Consider the following 24,212-nt stretch of genomic DNA (forward strand, 5'->3'; position numbering starts at 1 on the left):
GGACAGGACATGGGATCTGAACTTGGCCAATGGCATGTCCCACCTCAAGAATTTGATTTTGGGGGCGCCTGGGTGGCTCAGTGGGTTAAAGCCTCTGCCTTCGGCTCAGGTCATGATCCCAGGGTCCTGGGATCAAGCCCTGCATCAGGCTGTCTGCTCCGCGGAGAGCCTGCTTCCTCCTCTCTCTCTCTCTGCCTGCCTCTCTGCCTACTTGTGATCTCTGTCAAATAAATAAATAAAATCTTTAAAAAAAAAAAAAAAGAAAAGAATTTTATTTTGGAGCAAATGATATGAATAAGAGGTGACAGTGTTGAATTCATCTGTTGGAATGAAGCTGTGGCAGAAGCAGGAGCCTGTAGGATCTGGAAGGGGGGGGGGTGGATCTGGAAAAGAGAGTGTGTCCAGCGGCAGCGGGAGTGACAGTGCCAGGAGTGGCATCCAGACCAGATGGTTCTCATGGTGTGACACTGTCTGTGGCTTCTTCCACTTCCTTTGATTCCTGTCTATTTTCTGGTTCTTTAGTCTTCCCTCAATAGCTCAATTCTGTAAGTTACCATATATGTTCTTTTTAAAATTTTTATTTATTTATTTATATTTTTATAAAGATATAATGTATTTTTATCCCCAGGGGTACAGGTCTGTGAATCGCCAGGTTTATACACTTCACAGCACTCACCATAGCACATACCCTCCCCAATGTCCATAACACCACCCCCCTCTCTCTACTCCCCTCCCCCCAACAACCCTCAGTTTGTTTTGTGAGATTAAGAGTCACTTATGATTTGTCTCCCTCCCGATCCCATCTTGTTTCATTTATTCTTTTCCTACCCCCCAAGTCCCCCATGTTGCATCTCCACTTCTTCATATCAGGGAGATCATATGATAGTTGTCTTTCTCCAACTGACTTATTTCACTAAGCATGATACCCTCTAGTTCCATCCACGTCATCTACCATATATGTTTTAAATAAGTTCATTTCCGTCTCAGGTTAGCTGGAACTGATTTCTATCTCTTGCACCCAAAGACCTTGACTAATTGATGGAAGGTTGGGAAAAGTCAAGAGGATACAAGAAATAATGAATTTGAGATTAAAGATGTTGAATGTGAGAGAGAATTATTTAAGTAAATGTGGTTCATATGCAGTTAGAGAAGTGGATGGAGTCCATGAGGAGGTAGGCATTCCATAGCCATCTCAGGTTTAAAGTCCTAGAACCTGGAAGAAGTATCCACAGAAGAAGATGGACCTTTATATGGAAGCTGTTCTTTGCTTCCCAGCACCCATCTCTCTTGAAAGAGTATTCCCAGTTTCTTTCAGTAATTGATTCTTGTCCATACTTAGCTGTGAGCTGTGGAAGACTGACCTCTTACCAGTCTAGAGATAGATACCACTGGCTTAAGTCAATCAATAGTAAATAGCTGGGCATGAATCCTGATCAGAGATCATGAGGTTTGTGCAGATTTTTCAAGAAGTTCTAGGGATGTAATCTGAGGATATAAGTCTAGGATGGCCATAGCCATGTGTAGACATAACAGAGGACTCACACTGCCCAAAGGCTCAAGGAGATGGAGTCTGAGGGAGAAGCAGCAGCAATTAGAAGGCATAGCAGCAAGATGGAGAGGAAACAAGGAACAACAATTAAGTACTGAATCCAACCGCAACTAAAGTAAAAAACAAAACAACACAAAACAAAAACTCAACCTCTCAGTTAGATCAGCTAGCAAATCCCCTTTATTTTAAAATTAAGATCAGGTTAGGTTTTTAAAGATTTTTTTTTTTTTTTTTTAAATTTGAGAGAGAGAGAGAGAGCACTTGAGAAGGGAGAGGGTCAGAGGGAGAAGCAGACTTCCCGCAGAGCCGGGAACCCAAGGTGGGACTCAGTCCACGGACGCCAGGATCATGACCTGAGCTGAAGGCAGTTGCTTAACCAACTGAGCCACCCAGCTGTCCCTCAGGTTGGGTTTTTAACACCAGTAATATAAATTGTTCTAACTAGTGTAACCCTCTCCTCCCACCTCCCACACTGACTACATTTATCATTTATAATATGAGTGGACTGGATGATATCAGAATAAACAAAGTGATGGCCTATGAGTTGAATCTGATCATAGAATTTTTATTTATTCATTTGGTTGACAGAAGGTTCCTTTTAAATATTATTTATTTATTTATTTGAGAGACAGAGATTACAAGTAGGCAGAGAGGCAGGCAGAGAGAGAGGGGGAAGCAGGCTCCCCGCTGAGCAGAGAGCCCAATGCAGGGCTTGATCCCAGGACCCTGGGATCATGACCTGAGCCGAAAGGCAGAGGCTTTAGCTCCCCAAGCCACCCAGGTGCCCCAGAAAGTTCCTTTTAAAAAGTTTTACCAGTCTATAACATTTGGGAGGTTTTCCGTTAAAATACATCTATTTTTATTTCTTCTGAAGATTTGGAAGATTTGATAATCCTGAACCAGAATTCCAAAATGGGAACGAGCATCTTGAGCTGAGTGGTTGCTCTTCCCTTTCAACACGGCATATGCTTTCCATTCGCCACAGTCCCTGCGACCTTCTATTGCCTCACACTTAGTCAGATTCTGCCAGATCTATTACCCACCTCTGGAGGGATTTGTGTTTGCAACACTTCGTGGTCTCTTAAGTTATTTCAATTAAGTAAAAAGCAAACAAAGAAATGCAAACATAATGCAGGGAAACTGCTAATCTTGAAAAAGAACTAACACATGCTTGAAAGCCTAATCATACTCTGTATTTCAGACTTATGTGAATTTATCTGGGGCAGAACATGATTTGATTATGAAAATACCCAAAGCTCTGATAACAGGCATTATACTTTATGGCTAAGTGGGTTTCCTCATTAGTCATCTGGTGTGAAAATATCTTAGGAGTTTAAGAACAGCTAATTGTGGAAGAATTAATATCATGAGCTTTAAAACCAGATAGACCTGAATTGAAGTCTCAGCTCTGCCCCTTGTTTGCTGTGATAATAGTACCCATTACATATGGTTATTATGTACATGAAGGGATAAGATGTGCCAAGCACAGCATGTGGCATATGGACATTTGTTAGGATAGACTGCTTTACAGCATGAGCTTATATTCTAATCAGGTGTAATCGTTTCGATTGAGGAGCCTCAACTTGTAAGATATAAATAAGACAAAAATCTAATTTTTTCTAATTACTACTATTATCACACTCCACTGACTGAACTATCCTCTTTTTAAATGGGCCTGAATCCCTTAATGGACATTAAAGCCTTTTATCGTTACACTTTAGTCATTGCCAGTTATAAAAAGTCTAATTTTCAATATAAAGACTTGAATCTATTCACTAAAAGTTTAATTTCATATTGAATCCAAAACTTTCCCCAGGGAAGGGATTTGTAGCCCATAGAGTTTATGATGGACAGATAGAGTGAGAGGTTTAATTCTAAAAGAGCTCTCACAATTCCTGGCCTCCGGCGTATATACATGTTTCTCCAGTTATTCAAGCAAACACTAATCTAGGGGTCACTGTGGAGGGATTTTGCAGATGTGATTAAGGTCCAAAATCAGTTGAGCTTAAATTAGGGACCTCTAGGTCTAGGAAAGACAGACAGACAAATTCTGAGGGTGATTCCAGGAACGGCTATTGCTGGCTTAGGAGACAGAAGGACCCACATGGCGAGCTTGTAGTTTCTGAATGCAGACAGCAGCCCTCAGGTGACAGCCAGCGAGACAACGGGAACTTCAGTCCTGTAGCCACAAGGACCTGACTTCTGTAACAGCCTGAATGAGCTTGGAGACCCATGCTTCCCCAGAGCCCCTAGATAGAAATTCAGTCTGACCAACACCTAAACTCACTCCTCTTGATTTGAGACAGGAGGAAGGAGAGGAGAAGAGAGTGGTCATCACAGTCGATCTAGCTCACTGTCTATCCTTGACATAGATGGGGGTCTCCTCAAGAAAGCCCTGATGATGATGCAGCTGTCTGGAGTCCTCAGAGTCTTGGCTCCCTTTTCCACTGGAGCCTGACATACTGAGAGCCTCAGGGATCTTCTGGTCCCACGCTGGTTCCCGAGAAGGCTTCTGAAACTAGTTTCTTCTACCTCCTACAGCTTTGCTTCTGGAGGCTGTGACATGGGACAGATCTACGTTTAGTGCTAAGATATACCTCAGGGCCTCTAGGTGTAGATAGACCTCTAGGTCCTTGCCCCTTTTCAGCCTGGCAAGCCTCAGCGACTGCAGTGTCTCAGGAAGCTTTTCCACCTGTCTGCTAGGAAAGGCCATTCCGTAAGCCCTGCTGCTAAGCAGACGTCCAACCAGGTAAACAAGCACCTTTCTCTCCTTCTTGAAGTCATCTCCAAAACATCACAGATGACTACCTCAGAGAGGAGAAATTGTGGACTACTTTTCCTTCTTCCTTTGGGAGCAGAGGGGAGCAGGTAGCCTGTCCTCATGAGGAATACAAGCCCCGTGGGTGAGCTCTTCCCTCTCAGTGCCTTCATACCTGTCTTGCTGCTGAATATGTGAAAGTCTGAGGCTAAAAGAAACAAGGAGGCTTTCTTTTTATTGAAACATGAAGAATTTAGAAACTGTATTATCTGGTAACCTCCAGGGACAGGAATGATGCCATCATTATTCTGCTACAAATGTAATGATGCATGTTAACATTTTTTAAAGGATCTTATTCATATGACCTAGAGCATAATAACTTAAAAAATAGAATATATATTTAATTTTGTATCTAGCTTGGAAGTATCATTTAATTTTATAAGTATTAATTAAGAACCTTCTAGGCAGGGGCACCTGGGTGGCTCAGTCTGTTAAGCATCCAACTCTTGATTTCAGCTCAGGTCATGATCTCAGGGTCGTGAGACTGAGCCCCGAGTCCAGCTCTCTGCTGGGCTGGAGCCTGCCTAAGACTCTCTGCTTCTTCTTCCTCTGCCTTTCCCCCACCCCCGTTTGTGCATGCTCTCTTTCTAAGAAACAAACAAACAAACAAGCCTTCTAGACATTGCGCTAAGCAAGGTGATCAAAGATCTAGGTTTTGGCCTAGGAAACTCTGTGTGTGTGTGTAAATGCATGCGCGAGTAATAGAATGGGGGGGGTGGTGCAAAGAGGTAGTGCAGAGACAGAAAGTAAGCTCCAGGAACAGATTATTAGCCAACTCCAATGTCGTAGTCAAGATAACCACAGGATTTCATCATCTCAAACAACACCGTGCTAATGGAATCCACTCTATTTAAAATGGGATTCGAATGAGGTCCTGAGTGCTTATTCTGGTAAAAAAAAAAAAAAAAAAAAGTAGTTTCATTTAAAAATATACTTAAACTAAACATTTTAAGATGTAAGCATGTATATTCCTTCAAATACTTTCTTGGCATAATGAATTTATGTACTTAGCCTAATGAACCCATGGGCTTTTCTTTGTTTTTGAAAAAGCACAATACAACAAAAACTGAATAAAAAACCACCAACTTTGATCAAGTCGGAGGCCTCTCTGATCTCCCAAAAAGTAGGATCTCACTGAAAAGAGAACATCACTCTGTACACTTGGATCTTGGGGTGGTTCTGAAAAATCTGAGTTTTCAAATTAGAAAGATGAATTGCAGGGATGTCTTTTACTCTTTTTCGAACATGAAATTTAAACTTTATAAAATTTGTTATTAAAATATAAAAAGTGAAATCTTTATTCTGTGGGTCTGCAAAAGCAACTTTTGAAGTAGGATGTATCTATCAACATACTTATTAGAGGCATTTTTTTCCCCTACAGTTTTGGATAGAGCCTGAAAACCAACGCCACTATGGTTTAGATATTCATAATTGTTTACACATGTCTCAATAACAGAATATATTTGGGGGGTTGGTGCTTTACTTTTAGGATTTGGGACAGCTGGTTATGGTTAAAAGTGTTCTTGGAGGATAATGGTGTTAAAAAGAATATAATCTTTCAGATGCTTCTGTCTAACATGGAACACATATTATTTTATTAAGTTGAGTTAAATATGGATTAGCTATTGTCTGGTCACTTACACATGAAGGTATTTAAGGAAATAGGTTTTCAGAGAAAGCATCGAATAGAACATGATTGTGGTTTATTGTTATCGATATTATATTTTTATACAGAAAACCTTACCGCTCCTTCTAAGGGCTAGATAGTTAATATTCCATATATTGCAGTGACAGATTCTAATTAAATGTTTAAGAAATGGGACATTGTTTCCACTCCCAATACATTGTATCCAATACCTTGGAGATGTGTAAAAATTCTTTTGATATTTGCCAATCCTGGAAAAAAAAAGTGATTAATAAGGGAGTCTGTGGCTCCCAGAACCCAGAGCATTTCTTGTAAGGAGCCAGACTACATTAAGAGCCAAGAGGAAGCAAGGTTCAAAGGAAATTCATCTAATATTTGTGCTCTGGTTATGAAAGGGGTGAGAGGCTGTCCATCAGCAGCATATGTGGCCAGTTGGCAAGGAGGGCTGTGGGCCAGGCAGAGGGTTAGTGTGATCACAGATGGACTTAGCATGGGAAAGAAGATGCCAGAGAGTCCTAGGCAATCCATGCTATTTTGGGGGCTTTCCATGAATCCTTTTTTCATTCTGTGCCAGTGTTGACGTAGACAAATGTATTTGTTGATTGGCTATTGAAGATTTGCAGATGACCAAAGGAAGTCTTACCTTTGGGGACATCACACTCAAGGAGGATTTTCTTTTTAATAATCATTTACAACTACCTCTAGAATTAATGCCTTTTTTCATCAAAAATTTATTGATAGTTTTTATGTTTTATTATATCAAGAGTATGCCACTAAGACTTAAGAAATAAGGAGATGACATAGCAGAGTGCATATTTGAAAGAAGAAATAGAGCTCTCTTTTTAGTCGGGCAGAGCAGTCATCAAGTTTGCAATTGATCATTCATTTAATACATTTAGAAAGAGCAGCTTTCTGTTGGAGACTTAAGGATATGGATCTGGTCAAGATCTCAAGAAACATATCTTTGTCTGGATTGCAAAAGTTCTTCCACATAAGGTACAACTACTAGCTGTCCAAAAGTTTGTTAACCAGCCCATAGCTTTTCATCCTCACCCTGCTACTGATTGGCAATGAACCTTGGTAAGTTATTAAGGATGGATCTTGGCGAGTTATTGAAGCTTACTGATAGGCAGGATGAAGGATAGAATAGCCAAGGTCTCCCCAACTCTGATTTAGTGTGACATTGGAATACAAGATCCACAAACGATTTTAATGTAAATATAGCTGCTGCCCACAGCGCTATTGGTCAATCCCACTGCTAGAGACATGCCTCGTTACTCACACCCTCCTCTACAGGTGTCTTCCCATTACCGGCCTGGAACACTGAAGCCCTTCCCCAACACAAAATCATGGCAGGGTCCCCTGGCATCCTTATCCCCAACCTCAGAACCCTTCTCACTGTATTAAATATCATATATTAGGAAGATTTTTGGATGTTAACCTAACCTCACTTCTAAATTTTCTTCTACAGAAAAAAGCAGATAATTACAAGTTCAAATAACAACCTACAAATTAACTATAGGGGCCAAAGTCTTTTGGAAACCATATATTTCTTCCAGCATCTAGCTCTGGAGCAGGATGCAGTGACTAAGAGCTGAGCTAGGAAGGAGAAGAGGTTGCTGCTAGTAGGTAGCAGAGTTCTGGAATCAGGCTGCCTGGTTTCCCCATCAGGCTCTTATCTAAGCTGTGTGACTGTGGGCATATTCTCTGTAACTCTGTTTCTCCATCTGCAAAATCACTGGGTATTATCGAAGTATCTGCCTTGTCAGTGTTTGGTTTGGTTTTGAGAACCAAGTGACTGAATGTAAAGCAACTAGAATAGGACCTGGCACATGGTAAGCGCCCAAAACATGTTAGATACTACGCACTTGAAATAGTCTCAAAAGTGGCAAATCTCTCATCTGTGGAGATGTACTCGCATTTGAAAAACACTGGAACACCATTTGGAACAAATTCTGATTTTAAACAAGTGGGGGAGAGGTTAGTAGTTTGGGTTGAAATTATGATGTGAATGTATAGAATGGGACAGATTTTCTCAGTTAGGTCATTATCAGGTATGAATACGTTCACTGTCTTTCGAAGTGATGGCTTTCAAAAGTGATGGTGCTTTTGAAATATTATACATATTAAAAAATTAACTTACATTATAGTTGTACCTTTTGTCTGATGTTACATAGGTATCTTTGTCCTTTGCTACTCATTTGTAAAAATGGCACAGGAATATTCATCCCCTTACCTTTAATGGAATCTACCAGAGAGGATCTGTGCAAGGATGCCCCTGTGCTTGGCAAAGAAATACTTCCTCTCTTTTTGTGAAATAACTCCCTAATTCTCAGTCTCTCAATGAGACGGCTAATATTAGATGACAGACAAAATTAGTTGTACAACTATCGAAATCAAAACAAATTCAGGACAAATTTTACACTCAATTCTGGAAGTCTCATTTGTAACAGTTACTACAAAATCTATTGTATAATTTAGCACAGGTGGTTGTTCTGCAAAGCCTCTCATGTTTTTGTATCTTATTAAATCTAACCTTAAATATAAGCAATTTAAAAATCGACTTTCAGTTTACTAGACCTCGGTTTAAAAAAAAAAAAAGCCCATTTTAAATTTTCCTCTTGTACCAACCTGAAGACATTTTATTTATCTGTCCATTTATATTTTGCAAATGTATATATTGAGTTCTGTCTGTGCTCAGGCACTATTCCAAACTCCAACAATATTAACTCTTTTCCTTAAAACCAATCTATGGGATCAGTACTATTACAACCCTATCTGAGGGATAAGAAACCTGCCCAAGTTCTCCAACACATAAGTGGTGAACTGTGACTTGAAATCAGACCGTACAAATAATATTTGACCAAAGTATTTAGGAATGGTTATTCCACTTAAAGAAAAAATTTCCCTTCCTGATGTTTCTTAAACTTGTGAAAACAGGACCTCTTAACTCTAGCAGTAATTTAACTTTAAAATAACCTATGAGCTCTGGAAAAGCCATTCTCAAGCATTTAGGGTGGGGGTGAGTAGACAAGGTAAAAACACAGGAGTGCCAGTGCAAGGCTGCCTCCCTCCCACCACCGTTGCTGAAGAAGGAGACCCTAAAGAGTTGGCGGGGGGCATTGGGGTGGAGAGACTGGGTCCGCTTTGAGGAATGAGGTCACGTTCAATGTTCTAAACTCATTAGTCCTGCCTAAAAAAAGGATGCAAATGAAAAAGAAAAAAAAGACAAATTAGTATCATTTTCAAAAGAAGTTAAATATGTCAGGCAGTAAAGTGTCCTAATTCTGCCTTCAGGGAACAGAGGTCAAATCAAGTTGCAGTTCTGCAATTGGTGAAACCATCTGCAAGGAATACCCCCTCCCTCATCCTTGTTCCTACAACACACACCTATTAAAGGAGATGTTACTGTTGGTTAGATGCATGTGGAAATTTTTCTCAGCATTACCTAATTCAGCCATTGGGCCAAGCTTTCTTTGAACAAAAACAATTTGTTATAGCCTGATGAAAGAAAGCACATCAATGGCTTTGACTAATGAGGACAATATAAACAGTCTAAAGGACATATTATTAATTTTCCCTGTGCTTTCAGGACCACCATTACCTACAACTCATCACCACTTTCAGAGCCTGTGAGAAGAAAACAATGGCCAGGTGGCTCCTCACAGATGTTTGTTTCCAAGACAATTATTAGATCTGGTGGCATTTTGCTTTGAGAACCATAGTCATTGCAGATTCTCCGGGCTAAGAGAGATCATTGGGAAAACCACACATAATTCCAAAATGGTATTATGTTATACAGATAGTAATTTTTTTCCCCATGAAAACAACAAATGAAATAACATCTATAAACACTTAGGAGACTTTCTAGGACAAAGTAGGCACTCAATAAATTGAATTATAATCACGTTTATTTATGACAGATGTAAAGCCATCCTTATTCTGCTTGTTGCCCGTGATATTCTACATCAGACTGTGAGTTACTAGGATAAGAATTTTTTATCCAAGGCTTTTCATAAGTTTGAAATTATATACAGGATTGTGTATGCTTGTGTATTATTGCTTGGAACAGGGGGTCAAAACGTTCATCATACATGCAAAAAGTTACTTTGCTTCCTCTAAAACACTAAAGACTACCAGCCCACAGGAATTGTTTGCTTTAACTTGTCTTATACAGAGTCAAATTCTGTTGTTTGATGAAGCCAAAAATGCTTTTTTAAAACGTGAGTCTTATTCCAGATTTGGTTTGGTAGGGGGAGAAGAACTTTAAAAATGCCTAATCCAGCACCCAACACTCTCTCTCCTCTCTTACCACCATCCTCACGATCCTGCTGTGTAACCTGCTGGAGTTAGTTTGCACCTGAAAAATGGGGAAGAAGTAGAGAAAGAGAGATAAAAGATCTAGGGGCCCTTTGGAGCAATTAAAGTCCACAAAGAAGCGGGTATCAGGAGTTATCAAAAAGAAACCCCTTTTATCTGCTTCCCTGTTAGCCACAGCCTCCCTCAGAGTTTCAAATGTCACAGTAGAAATCTGGTTACTCTAACAGAATATTTTATTTAAAGACCTGTCAGGGATCTTTTCAATTTCCCCATACAGTTCACAAATCAGAGAACTAATTCTTAGAATGCCAAAACAGAAACTTCAAACGAAAATGAGTGTACACATACAGCAGAAGGCTGTACTCAGAAATTTCTGGATCCTGAAGCCAGGAAGATCTCATTCTCTTCCACATTGTATTAGTGCCGCTGCACTCATGGTAGTAAAAGCTTGTTTTTTCTTGTAAAGGGAGCAGATGTGACTTGGAGAGACATAGAGAACAGATGTGCTGAAAAAAGTTTTTATTTAAATGGTAATTTATCTGATCGTAAGTTATATTAACTCATGAGGTGAGTGTTTAACATAGCTCCTTTTCACCAGCTCAGAAAGATAATTTATATAAGCACTAAAACAGATAATGAACTAAATAAAGAACACACCCCTCTAATCTTCACTGGCTTTTTTTTTTTTAAAAGATTTTATTTATTTATTTGACAGAGATCACAAGTAGGAAGAGAGGCAGGCAGGGCGGGGCAGGGGGAGCCGGCTCCCCACTGAGCAGAGAGCCCGATGTGGGGCTTCATCCCAGGACCCTGGGATCACGACCTGAGCCAGAGGCAGAGGCTTTAACCCACTGAGCCACCCAGGCGCCCCTTCACTGGCTTTTTAAGACAGCGATGGGAGATAAAAATTCCCAAGCCTCAGATGTATGTGAATGCTTACTGGCCACGGAGGAGGCTACTGCCACCAAAATGCCTGGGTGTGCAAACTGCTCATGGAATGACATTCCACTCCCCTTGCTGCTTCAAAGGCTCTTGAAGAATACTGGTAAGAGTGTGCTCAGTCCCCACACATAGTACCTGAAACACCTGCAGAGGGCTAAGTGTCAAAGTCAAGAACAATTGACAAGACTTGAAGGAATAGGTTAGGTTATTAGTAATGATATGGATGCCTTTACTATACATCCTTTGGAAGGAAGTGGAAGAGTATGGCCAAATTCTCTATTAAGCACATTGGGAGCCCTGCCTACAGCACACAGGACTAATTCTAGGAGCCCAAGAAAATGTTTGACTTTCCTCTATAATTACAAGAAAAAAAAAACAAAAAACAAACCCAAACTCTTCAAAGCGTGTATGTGTGTGAATAAATGCACATATGCATATATAGTCGTCTTTCTACTGACATGGTTGCAAAATATGATTTTAAGTATTTCTTTCATGAAAGAAGGGGTCCACAAAGGCCAACGTGCCTGGGATTCATGAACATCTGGAATGCAACCTTGTGGATCAGCCCAGGTCCTTCTCTCCTTTCTAATTCCCAACCAGTTCTTCCCGTCACAATTCCTTTTCAATTTCAGGGTCCTCACTATTATTGGCTCCTACTTCTTTTGCTGTTCTCTTTCTTCCTTCTTTTTCTCCTTCCCTACACACCTGCAGTTAAGCACTAGAGGGGCATCTTGACAAAAAGAGCTTTCATGATGACGACGATGATGATAATTGAATATTGATTGAGCACTCGATTATACACTAGCCGCATGATAAAACTTTGCATTTATCCTCCAGCTGAATTCTTAGAACAATTCTTTGAGACAGGTTCTAGCACTAGTTCTATTCCTAAGGATAAAGAAACTGAGGTTTAGAGAGCTTATACACCTTGCACTGGGAGACACAGCAAATTAGACCAGTTAGAAGCAGAGCCAGGACTGAAACCCAGGCTTGCCCAATAGCAAGTATGGGCACGAGCCTTGGCGTCCATAGTTTTTAACCACTGGGTTAGGAAAATGGCCTGACATAATTTGCTAAGATACAAATTTTGCTCTAATAAAATAATCTCGACAGGAGCACCTGGGTGGCTCAGTGGGTTAAGCCTCTGCCTTCGGCTCGGGTCATGATCTTGGGGTCCTGGGATCGAGCCCCGCATCGGGCTCTCTGCTCTGCAGGGAGCCTGTTTCCCCCCTCTCTCTCTCCTTGCCTCTGCCTACTTGTGCTCTGTCTGTCATATAAATAAATAAAATCTTAAAAAATAAAATCTCAACAGAGCAGACTAACTTTCATCCTGTTCATAGAGCAAAAGAAAATTCTGACATTTACAGTGGAGACATGCTCTTCTGCATGTGTGAGAACTCAATCACAGCATTCTGGAACCTATTGATTTTCACTCATCAAAGTCAGAGAGCTATCACAATAAAGCATCGAAGGTGGAAACTGACACGCGAAGAAACTGTTCTTAATACTCTGAGACATACCACCAAAATATAACACTCTTAAAATAAAACATAAATATATAAGTTAATACAAATAGAAATAAATACATAAATTTATAAATGAATATAAAAATGTAAAATAGCCCAAGACTTAATTTTCTCTTATTAGGGAGTAGGTAAAGTAGATAATAAAAATCACCTGTATTATCTTCTCTGTTTGTTATGAGGATTAAATGAAGAGTATGAAAATAAGGTCCTTTAACCCCAATGACTATGGCATTGAAGTAACATCAAATTGCCCATTCCACAGAACATTCTTCTCACTATTATAAAGTACATGTGAACAAAGGGCTCTTTAAGTTTTGAAAAAATATACTGTGGATATTTTTAATAGAAACAATAAGGTAGTGAGTTGTGTTAAATAGTGAAAAGTGTTAACTGGAAATTTTTAATGTGTAATCAAGCACAATATTTATTTATTTATTATCAGTATTTTTAAACATTTTATTTATTTATATGACAGAGATGTGAGAGCACAGCAGGGGGGAGTGGCAGAGGGAGGGGAAGAAGAAGGCTCCCTGCCGAGCAGGGAGCCCAATCCAGGGCACCATTCCAGGACCCGGGGATCATGACCTGAGCTGAAGGCAGGCGCTTAAGCGACTGAGCAACCCAGGAGCCCCATCAAGCATAAAGTTTTAAAAAGCCTGCACACTGAAAAACATTTTAACAAGTAGTAAAAGTAATAGTTTGGCTAAGTAGAATTCCAGTATATAAAATATTAAGCCTGATTAAATATGGGGACATTAGGACATATATGGTGCCTCATAAAACAGTAGATGTTAGGCCTGAAAATTTTCCTTCTGATAGATACACTATGGAAGGGAATATTCTGATTCCATAACATTCTTCATAAAAATAAGGATTATGAAGACCTCAGAATTTTTCAGTGATTCTAGAACATTATAAAAATTATCATTGTACATGACCATGAAAACAAATACTACTAACTAAATCTTAACAGGTTAAATTTGGCTAAATCAATTTCCTACATAGCTTAATTAGAGTAAAAGTGTAATAAAAGCTTCAGATTCTATAGTCCAGAGTAATGATTAAGGGGATCAATTTGAAGTCACTCAGACCTGTATTCAAACACCACCTTTGCTACTAATTACATTGTTTTAAAGCCTTATGTCCTCCCTAAGTTAGGGGTCAGTACAGTTTTCACTATGTCTAAAGTTGTGAAGAATATTAAATAAGATAAAAAGGTAAAGTGCTTCACATCATGTATGTCATATAATAAAAGTTCTACAAATATTGCATTGTATCTCCTACAGTATATGACATATTTGTAAGAGCAAAGTACATAGCAGATAATTAATAAACAGTTGTTAGCTGGGAACCTTTCACTACAACACAGGCTCTATTGTTGAAAAATTGAATCACATTCTTCTGGTGTAGTGGTGTAGGCAAGGTAACCAAGAAATCACTATAATGAGTATTTCATAGATATTACAACTTTGGAAATGAAAAAGGGTTTTGTTTTTTTTTTAAGTAGTCATCAATAAAAGGTTTTTTTTTAAGTCATCAAAAAGTTCTCTCCTATTCTTTTATTGTGGGTATTTGCTAAAATATTAGACAATTATCACATGAATAGTTCTGTAACCTTTGTGTTGAGAAACAGTACAAAAATAAATGGGAAAATTATAAAGCATTTCCAAAGGTTATAACTGAAGTCATTTATATACAATTTAATAGCTCAGCATATAGATCACTAGTTAATTTTTTTACAATAAGGCAGCAAATGTGAGTTTTAAATCTATAGCTAAATGCTGGACAAACTTCTTTTCTTAATGGGTTTTTTTTTCTATCTTTGGTATTTTCCCTTTATTAATTGTAATTTATTTTAAAATGAAGGCTGTTTCTAACAAATGGATCCCTGAAATGTACTCTCCTACGCTTCTGCTATACGACCTTTCTGTAGATTTTATTTATGGCCCTATTCTGGCACAACACTTTGGGGGTAAAATGTTTATGAGACCATAGATCTTTTATACAAATCAATTTCTATGGATGCTATACTGTTATCCATGTCAAAACTTTTTGATTTGGAAAGAGATATTAAAAGAAATATTTCCCCATAAGTGTTTTAATTTCCTTAGAACATAAATATATTTTATTAATTCCAAAGCATGACATATTCCAGCCATAATAACAGTTTATTACTTTCTAAATCTCTCTTCCTAGCAGCAAAACATTATGCTATTTATGGGTAAATCAAAATGAAAGCACAGTCTAGGTATGTTATATCACTTTTTATGTTTCATTAAGAATCATGTTTTCTAAAATTGAATACATATTTCTGATTATAATTACATTAGAAAAGATGGCAAATTAATGAGAACAATAAAGAGCTGTCATAGTAGTATCGCTGACTATAGAAATGATTAAAATACAAGGATGAGAAAAGAGAAGAGAGATTCTTCAACATTCAACATTGAAGGATTACCTCTAACCTATTCATACTTTGAGTAAATCCACTACAGGTTTACTAGATTTACTAGTGGAAAGTAGAAAAGCAGGCCTGCTATTGGTATATATTAGTGGTTCTTGACTGGGGTCAATTTTGCCCCCTACGCCCACCCCCCCAGCTGATAATATGGCAATGTCTGGAGACATTTTTGGTTGTCACAGTTTGGAGAGGAATATACTGGATAGGAGCCAGGGATGTTCCCAAACATTCTACAGTGCACAGGATAGTTCCTCCAAACAAAAAAAATTATTCATCCCTGATACTGATAATGCTGAGACTGAAAAGCCTTGGTCCAAATCTAGTTGTTTTGTATCAGTCATATAAATGAGCCCTTTCCTCCTTACTGGTAAGGAAAGTGACTGGTAACTCAGTAAATAAGAATTGCTTCAGTGGCAACCATATACAAATTCCAACTGGCACTATCATTAGAAACAGACACCAAACTCAGATAGTTAATTATGGTTAAGTAGGTATTTAACACTATTTGATCATATAAATGATACAAAATGCCTATTAACAAATTATCTTATTCATCAAAATGTCAAAGACATTGATTTTTTAACTGGTATGCCTTAGATATGCTTTCCCTTCACTGGGAAAGTCTTTTCGTCTTTCAGTGAAATGACAAAAAGAAGAGCCAGTGACCAGAAGGTAGGAGAATGGAAGCAGGAGAAATTAGGAGGCTTCATTAACCACAAATCGAATATACTCTTTTTTGGCTTTTTTAATGTAGATTGCCTTTTAAGGTTTGTTTAAAATTTAATAATGGAGCCATTAGGACAAAATCTAATTTATAATATAGGGAGGAAATGTAATTTTCCCCTTTAACAACAAATAGACTCTAATTAAAGTTTAATTCATTTCCTTTGGTTTGCCACATACACACTTTAGGGGTTCAAATAGAATGGTCTACCATTTAATATGCAATGTTCTGACTCTGGACTTCAACATAAGCATATAGTAAGGCACTACAGTTGTTGATAAAAAAGAAAAAGAACAATATAGAAGACCAAACGCTCGTGAGTCTCATAATCTGTATCTTTTTAGCTATGAATCTGGAAATAGCTGAGAATTGATAGGAGTTAGGACATTGTATCTTTTACTGTTTGTATTCTGACTTCATGATGGTATCAGCTTGCAGTGAAACCCAGACTCAAATGAGATTAAGCATAAACAAGAAACAAGGGAAAGATCTCTGCATTAGAACTCTCACTGGAGCCTAGGGTGAGAAAAATCCTACCTCTGTTACTGACTTCTCCCAGTTCCTGAGGCCACTCATGCCTCGCGCCAAGTGTCTAAATCAATCCTTATTATTCATTCACTATCTCTTCAGTCATTTGACAGTTTGTAAAAGAAAGGTTAAAAAACATATGAGTGGGGGCGCCTGGGTGGCTCAGTGGGTTAAGCCGCTGCCTTCGGCTCGTGTCATGATCTCAGGGTCCTGGGACCGAGCCCCACATCGGGCTCCCTGCTCAGCAAGGAGCCTGCTTCCTCCTCTCTCTCTGCCTGCCTCTCTGCCTGCTTGTCATCTCTCTCTCTGTCAAATAAATAAAAAAAAATTAAAAAAAAACATATGAGTGCTTATTAGACACTTCTCCATGTTTTAAAATACAGCACTGCAATGGGACCACACATAAACTTTAAATTAAAACCTTCTGGAAAGAATTCTTATAAATGACCGAAATATTTTTCTGCAATCATCTGTAGGATATATCCCACAAGAATTTTCTAATATTTTTCTCCATATTACAGTAAGAAATTCCTAATATAATCCATTGTCTCAGGTAATTACATGGTAATTAACTTATTTCTGATGCATTTAATATTAGAGAAGAGAAGCATGTCTTGAAAGATAATACATACTTCCCCACTAATGCTTTTCTTTTATATTATTGAGGTATAATTTATATTCAGTATATGTAACTTATATATAGCAAAATACAGTTGTATGTGTTTTGTATATAGTAAGTTGTGCAAATCTTAAGTGCATAGTTAATTGAATGTTTTATATATCTGTACACCTCCTGGTTATGGATGTAACCACCACCCAGATCGGGAAGCATATCTGGGGAAGAGTGATCAGGCCAGGTTAGCAGGAGCATAAAATACTCTCTGACAAATAATGGGGAGAAAGGGGAGAGAACACTTCGCTGGCTATTACCTTTAAGGAAGCATGGTATTCATCCTGCTCCCGGAGACTCAGTTGGTTGCTTCTCTCTGGTACTAATCCCTGTTCTTCAAAGCTCCCCGTAGGTGATTAGTCACTGAGACATGACATATTTGCCATTACGCTTTCTGAGTGAATTAGGAGATACGCTAACACCAATTACTACTTCCCCAGAAGCACCTACAGTGAGGGCGAATGACGTGAGGAAATGTACAAGATTATATCTGGAATCCTAACACGGGGAAGAAATGGAGGAAAGAACCACCAAATAAGACAAAGTCTCTGGGTCATATTCACCCTCCAAGATCAACAGGGCTACAACGGTATGTGGTTCTCACCGGAGAAACTACAGCCTTTAGGAATGATTATGATACAAGAAGTGCAGGAAAAATATATCCACTCAAGGAAATGTAATTTCATTCGTCTGGTATCTCTTCCACGAAATAGCTTCGTCAATTTTTCTCTGATTCTTTAAAATAAACACCGAACCTCGTTTAAGATTTCAGAGTAGATTCAGGTACAAATCCAAGAAACAAGGCACAATTTAACATGGAAATGTAAACTCAAATGTAAAATCAAATTTTATAACTCAGTGTGAGCACTCAGACATTTTTTGTTTTTTTCAGTACCAAGCACAATACATCCACTGAGCCCAGTACGTGTAGGGCGCAGCCACCGCAGGACGAGGCAGAGCACTCACGAGGGAGCTCGCATAACTGCCTGGGACCCTTGCTCTTTGGAAATGAGACCACACTTTGGATTTGCAAGCAGACACGTTTTTTCTAACAATTTTCGTTTGGCCTTTTTCACCTGGGTTAACAGATCACTCCCAATTCAACCCGAGTGCAAATGTAGAATTCACTGACCTGCACAAAACCACATGCTGTGAAGTCCTCAAACAAGGGCAGACTTGGACGGTCTTCCCTGTAGATGGTGAGTTTGTACGTGATCAAGGTCTCCCCCTGTGCTGGAGATTCATCCACCACCAGCATTGAGATTTTGTTCATTCCCAAGCCCAGAGGATAGTTGGCAAAGCTAGAGAGAGAGAGAGAGAGAGAGAGATATTTATTCGTATGCCTGTACAAATAAGTAAATATTGATATATGAATCTATCACACATCAACATTTATTTATGCCAATAATTTGCATACAAAAGCAGATAAGGTCTATACCATGTCATAAGAAATTTAAAATATGAAAAAAAAACCCTTAATTACCTACTTCGGTATGCCAACAATGATCTTACAGAGCAAGTCCTCTAGCAATCACAGGAAGGAAACCAATACTTACTACTTCTCAGAGTCATACATTATCTCATTTCATATACCAACTCTGTGCCTAAAGTCCCACGGTAGAGTCAGGGATGGTCTCCAGGTTGGTCTGATTTGAATCCTCTTTTCTTTCTACTAGACTCTCTTAGCTCTCAGGGATGCCTAATGCATTTCCTTCCCTACAGCATAGGAACATTAGTATCTTCCTTGCCATGAACATGGCATGTACTAAAGTTCCGTCTTCTGTTCCAAATTATAAACAGAAGAGTTGGTGATTCTCAAAAGAGTCAATAGGAAAAAAAAAATCCCAAGAGACTAGGTAAATTCTGTTAGAATGTCCATAAATTGTCATCAAAATGTTTGTTCAACCCCTGAAAAATATCTTGAGGAGTTGGGATATGGTAGAAGCAAGCTACCCTTAATGAGTCTTTTTAATATCCAAATCACAAGATCCTCTTGTTACAACATTGTGGCAAAGATTAGATCCAAATACTGCTAACGGAGTATCCAAAATCTATAAAGAACTTATCAAACTCAACATCCAAAAACTAAGTAATCCAGTTAAGAAATGCACAGAAGACAAGAACAGACATTTTTCCAAAGAAGACATACAGATGACCAACAGACACATGAAAAGATGTTCAATATCATTCATCATCAGGGAAATACAAATCAAAACCACAATGAGATACTGCCTCACACCTGTTAGAATGACTAAAGTTAACAAAGGAAAAAAAAGATGTTGGCAAGGGTGTGGAGAAAGGGGAACCCTCTTACACTGCTTGTGGGAATCAAACTGGTGCAGCCCCTGTGGAAAACAGTATGGAGGATCCTCAAAAAGTTAAACATAGAACTATCCTATGATCCAGCAATTGCAACAGTAGGGATTTACCCAAAGGTTAAAAAAAATGCTGATTTGAAGGGATACATGTACCCCAAAGTTTATAGCAACACTATCTACAGTAGCCAAAATATGTAAAGAGCCCAAAAGTCCATCAACTGACAAATGGATAAAGAAGATGTGGTATATACAGAGTGGAATATTACTCAACTGTCAAAAGAATGAAATCTTTCCCTTTCAACAACAGGGATGGAGCTAGAGTATATTTTGCTCAGAGAAACAAGTCAGAGAAAGACAAATACCATATGATTTCATTCATATGTGAAACAAAACAATGAACAGAGGAGAAGGAAAAAAAAAGAGAGGGAAGTAATCCACGAGACTCTTAATTACAGAGAAGAAACTGGGGATGGGTAGAGTGGGTTTGGGTTGGGCTAAACGGGTGATAGGGATTAAGAAGGGAACTTGTTGTGATGAGCATTTGGTGCTTTTGTATGTAAGTGATGAATCACTAAATTCTGCACCTGAAACTGATTTTACCATATATGTGAACTAACTCGAATTTAAATAAAAACTTGAAATCGAAGATTGCTAACAGATCAGTAGAGCACGGATATGTTCTTTTTTTTTTTTTTCTTTTAAACCACACAACACCTGAAAAGTGGAAGGATTCCACACCCTGGCGATCTCTCCAACTGCTCTGATGCTTTAGTTTTTCTGAACCTTCAAAAGTTGCTTCAAATACCTGCTTCCCTATGATGTCTCCGCCCAGCCCTGGTCATCGGCCCCGTACCTTGGTCCTGCCCGATCATGCAGGTACACCTTGCACTGACACTTCGAAGTCTCCGCTCCGATTGTCACGGTGACCACATCAAATGGGACTTCAGAGTAGTAATCCCTGATCTTCGGGTTAAATTCAGGATTTAATTCCAAATGTGGATGTGTGAGGATCTGCTTGATAGAACATTGTGTGTCATCTGTTAAAATAAAACAACAATGGCAAAGAAAAGACCACTGTGAAACGGATAAATGTTTTAAAAAAGGCATATATGGAAAAAAAAGGCATATATGATTCAAGGTTGTTGTTGTTGTTGTTGTTGTTGTTTAATCTTTTGAACAACCTTCATGATCACTGCTGGTCTCCCACTGGGCACTCTGGTCATATTTGATTTGTGGCTTCAGCCGGATTTTCTATTTGTCAAATTTTGTAGCGCCTGCCTTATATAACAGCTGTTGGCTTTTGTTGGGATTATACGGATGATAGTTTTTCTCAGCTCTTAAAAGTTTAAAGACAGGGAGAAGGTGGGAAAAAACGTCTCACCAGTGGATTGATAACATTCTCTTGGCATTTATTGCATCTATCAAGCAACTGGTAAATGGGGGTGATGACTCTGTGAAGTGGGAACAGAAGGGCACCAGCAGGGAATGAGGAAAATTTCTTAATAGGGAGAGTCATTAAACTGCCATTGAATTGATATAGTAGCTTGCAGGCAGTAGGGTGGAGTGAAGAATGTGAAATTCAATATTATACCAAACACTCCAAAGCAAAAACAGCAGGAGGACATCCCGAGATCCCCCCCCCCAGTCACCCCAACCCAAGAAAATGTCCTACAGTATGAGAAAGAAATGTTATGCTCTGCTCAATCCTGCTGTAGAACCCAGCATATTACTTCATACCATTGCTTCTAAGCCATTTAAAAAATGTGTTTCTAGATGGTTAACCCAATTTTTACAAAAGTATCTTGAAGAGAAAAAGAAAAATGCATGTATAGGCATAAATACCAGCCACTGCTAAATTATTTTGTTTACATCTTAGGAATAAATACAATACTCAAAAGAAGCTTAGCAAATGTTTTTCAAAGAAATATTAATAAGTATTTTGTTCCATAAAATATTTTTCAGTATTTAATGGAAAAAAATTCTAGTGGATTCTATGGAAATCTGTAAAATGAAAGTACCATTCTATTGCCTTTAAATAAAATGTTCAATGATGTTTAACAAGAGGGCAACAAAACAGATAAGGCAGGGTTCGCTGCCAGAAGCGATACACGGAACTTAAGTTTGAATTCAACTTCTTATTAATAGTGCATTCATTTAACAATCTGATGGTTGCTGGGGGGTGGGGGAGGGGAGGGATAGGGTGATGGACATTGGGGAGGGTATGTGCTATGGTGAGTGCTGTGAATTGTCTAAGAATAACGATTCACAGACCTGTACCCCTGAAGCAAATAATACATTATACGTTAATAAAAAATAATGCATTCATTAAAAATTTTTGTTCCTACACATTCTACGTTCAAGGACTGAGATAAGCACAGTAAAAACAGGCTATGGTTGGTCATGAGATCTGACTCAAAGGGAGACCGCGAACCTAACATAACACTTTAAACAGGCTGGAGTCCAGAGATTCAAAATGTGCTTTTGAGAGGACCATTTCCTACGTAGGAAGGGAATATAAACGCTTGCATTACACTTCCATGTTCAAAACCAGTTAATTGAATAAAGAAGATTTATTTTTTCAAAATACTCACCGCAGAAGATGTACTTTAACTTAAGAAGACATATTTTTATAAAACAGTCACTGAGAGTTAATTTCCCTGCAGTCTACTTCACAGTGAAAGTTTCCAGAGGGCTTGCCCATTTTAACACCGAAACGCAGCCCCACATGAGACAAAATGTGTAATCATTCTCTTAAGCAAGATTCCGGCAAGTGCTTGTTTTCAGATTCATCAGAAACTCTCCACCTCTGGCTTATGTGCGGCGTCCTAAAACCCTGCTTAAAAGCGCTCTTGATACCATCTTCACCTGAATCATCAGTGCTGCTGCCTTCAAACACCTGGAGTGTCCTTGGCATCCTTCCCAGCCCAGTGCCAGCTCGCCTCGGGCCAGCTTACCTCAGGTCCACGAAGAACCCAGCATGCGCTATGGCAGTAGCAGGCTGCTTAACCTACTTGGCAAGTGTATTTGGGAAAGCCATTTGAAGTTTTGGTCGCTCTTAATGGATTCGTTTAACCACAGAGTTTTATTGCCCTCTTGAGGGACAATCATAACTCATATTAAACTCAAGAAAAGCCTAGATTCTGAAGGATAATCCCACCTGTTCTGAGGCATCATCAAGTTATTTCTTAAATCTTAGATCATGCCATGAAAGTAGGCAGATTAATTATACAGACCCAGGTAGGACTAGATTTTTATCAATTTAAAAATATGAACTCAGCTGAAGAGCTTATCTAACATATTCACCGCCTCTACTGCAGGTTACCTGGGAACTGCAAAAAAAGTGAGATTATCCCCAGGGAGTTGTTTCATTTTATACAACATAGAAGAGAAGACCAAGGAGGTGAAGTGACTTGACAAATGTGCACCCTCAACTTGCTCCAGGTTTACTGCCTCGTCTTTGCCCCACTACAGCCTAGGCACTGGTCTCCCAAGAGGTGCATGTATTTTTCTAGGAGGAAGAGACTGGATGGAAAATTCAGGCAAGGAACGGCAAAAGTCAGACCTGTTATTTTTCCTGATCAGCAATACTTTATGTAAAATGCTATTTTTCTTTAATTGGATGTACTTGTTGATTCTATTAAACCACATTATTGTATAACCTCTCAGTCTGCCCTGATTTTAATGATACTGTTAAAATATAATGAATGAATTAAATTGCCTTTCAGAAGATACAAATTAGGTTTTATTAAACTGGAAGACTCTTATTTATAATAAATTAAACCTCAGTCCATAAATTTTATTTTTTCCAGCTTTTATGTTTTACTGGAATGGATTTTTTATGGAAGGCTGAATTTTCTCAGTGTATGTTTTAGCACTGTATATAATGTATGTATATATGTACACGTGGCCAAAAAGCAAACCTACTAAGTACGACTCTTATTTTTCCATCATATTGTTATAAAGTATTAAGATAATTCATGAGCTTTAGACAAAGAACTAGAAGATCCAGCTTAGTGATCCAACTCAGAGATTTAATAGATCTGTGACCTTGGAAAGGTCAGTTAGATTCTCTAGAATTATATATTTACAAGGCCACACTGGGATAATAATGACCAGAGAATATATAAAGAAAATCATTTTTAAATCCTAAAATCTACATACTTGAAATGTATTATTATTATATACATACCATTTTTCTTGATTATACCTTAGTAAAAAAAATTCATGAATTTTAAGAAAACAAACCAAAAATCTGATTAAAAACTCTAAATTGATAAAAAAAAATTTTCAACCCCAGTACTATCCATTATGTCAACAGTATGGCGGAAAAGGAATCCCTGTGGGTTGGTGTAAGCCCTAAAAATCGATGTATAGAGCAGATAAGCCAAGTTTATCTACTTGAGTAGTCTCCAAGGCAAATACTTAGCACCCTGAAGACCCCTCAAAATGAGTCTGAAAGTCACTGGCCTTAAACGAGCAAACAAACAAATACATAAACAACATAGCATTTCACGTTCAAAATAGAACACTAAAAATGTTCTTAAGCAAAAGTGACAGTTAGCAACTCATTCATAAACTTCTAAAAATTTACTTAAAATACATTACAGTCTAAAAGTACCCAAATATCAGGAGCCTGGGTGGCTCATAGTTAAGCATCTGCATTTAGCGCAGGTCCTGATCCCAGGGTCCTGGGATCCAGTCCCGCATCAGG

The 24,212-nt window shown here is 38.5% G+C and overlaps 1 protein-coding gene across 6 annotated transcripts in view; it reads right to left on the minus strand.

Annotated features, from left to right (window-relative positions):
- CPED1 (cadherin like and PC-esterase domain containing 1) overlaps positions 1–24,212 on the minus strand; it is a 265,826-nt gene that overhangs the window by 103,724 nt on the left and 137,890 nt on the right. For 4 of the 6 annotated variants that reach the window (XM_032305800.1, XM_032305802.1, XM_032305804.1 and 1 more), the window contains 3 exons: positions 20,355–20,538; positions 18,316–18,484; positions 10,325–10,372 (listed from right to left, as the gene is read on the minus strand). In XM_032305800.1, coding sequence (XP_032161691.1) covers positions 10,325–10,372; positions 18,316–18,484; positions 20,355–20,538 — 401 coding nt within the window. The remainder of the gene's footprint in view (positions 1–10,324; positions 10,373–18,315; positions 18,485–20,354; positions 20,539–24,212) is intronic. The other 2 variants (XM_032305801.1, XM_032305803.1) reach the window with 1 other exon arrangement.

Source organism: Mustela erminea, chromosome 11 (assembly GCF_009829155.1).
Source record: "Mustela erminea isolate mMusErm1 chromosome 11, mMusErm1.Pri, whole genome shotgun sequence".
NCBI classification, from domain to species: Eukaryota; Metazoa; Chordata; class Mammalia; order Carnivora; family Mustelidae; genus Mustela; species Mustela erminea.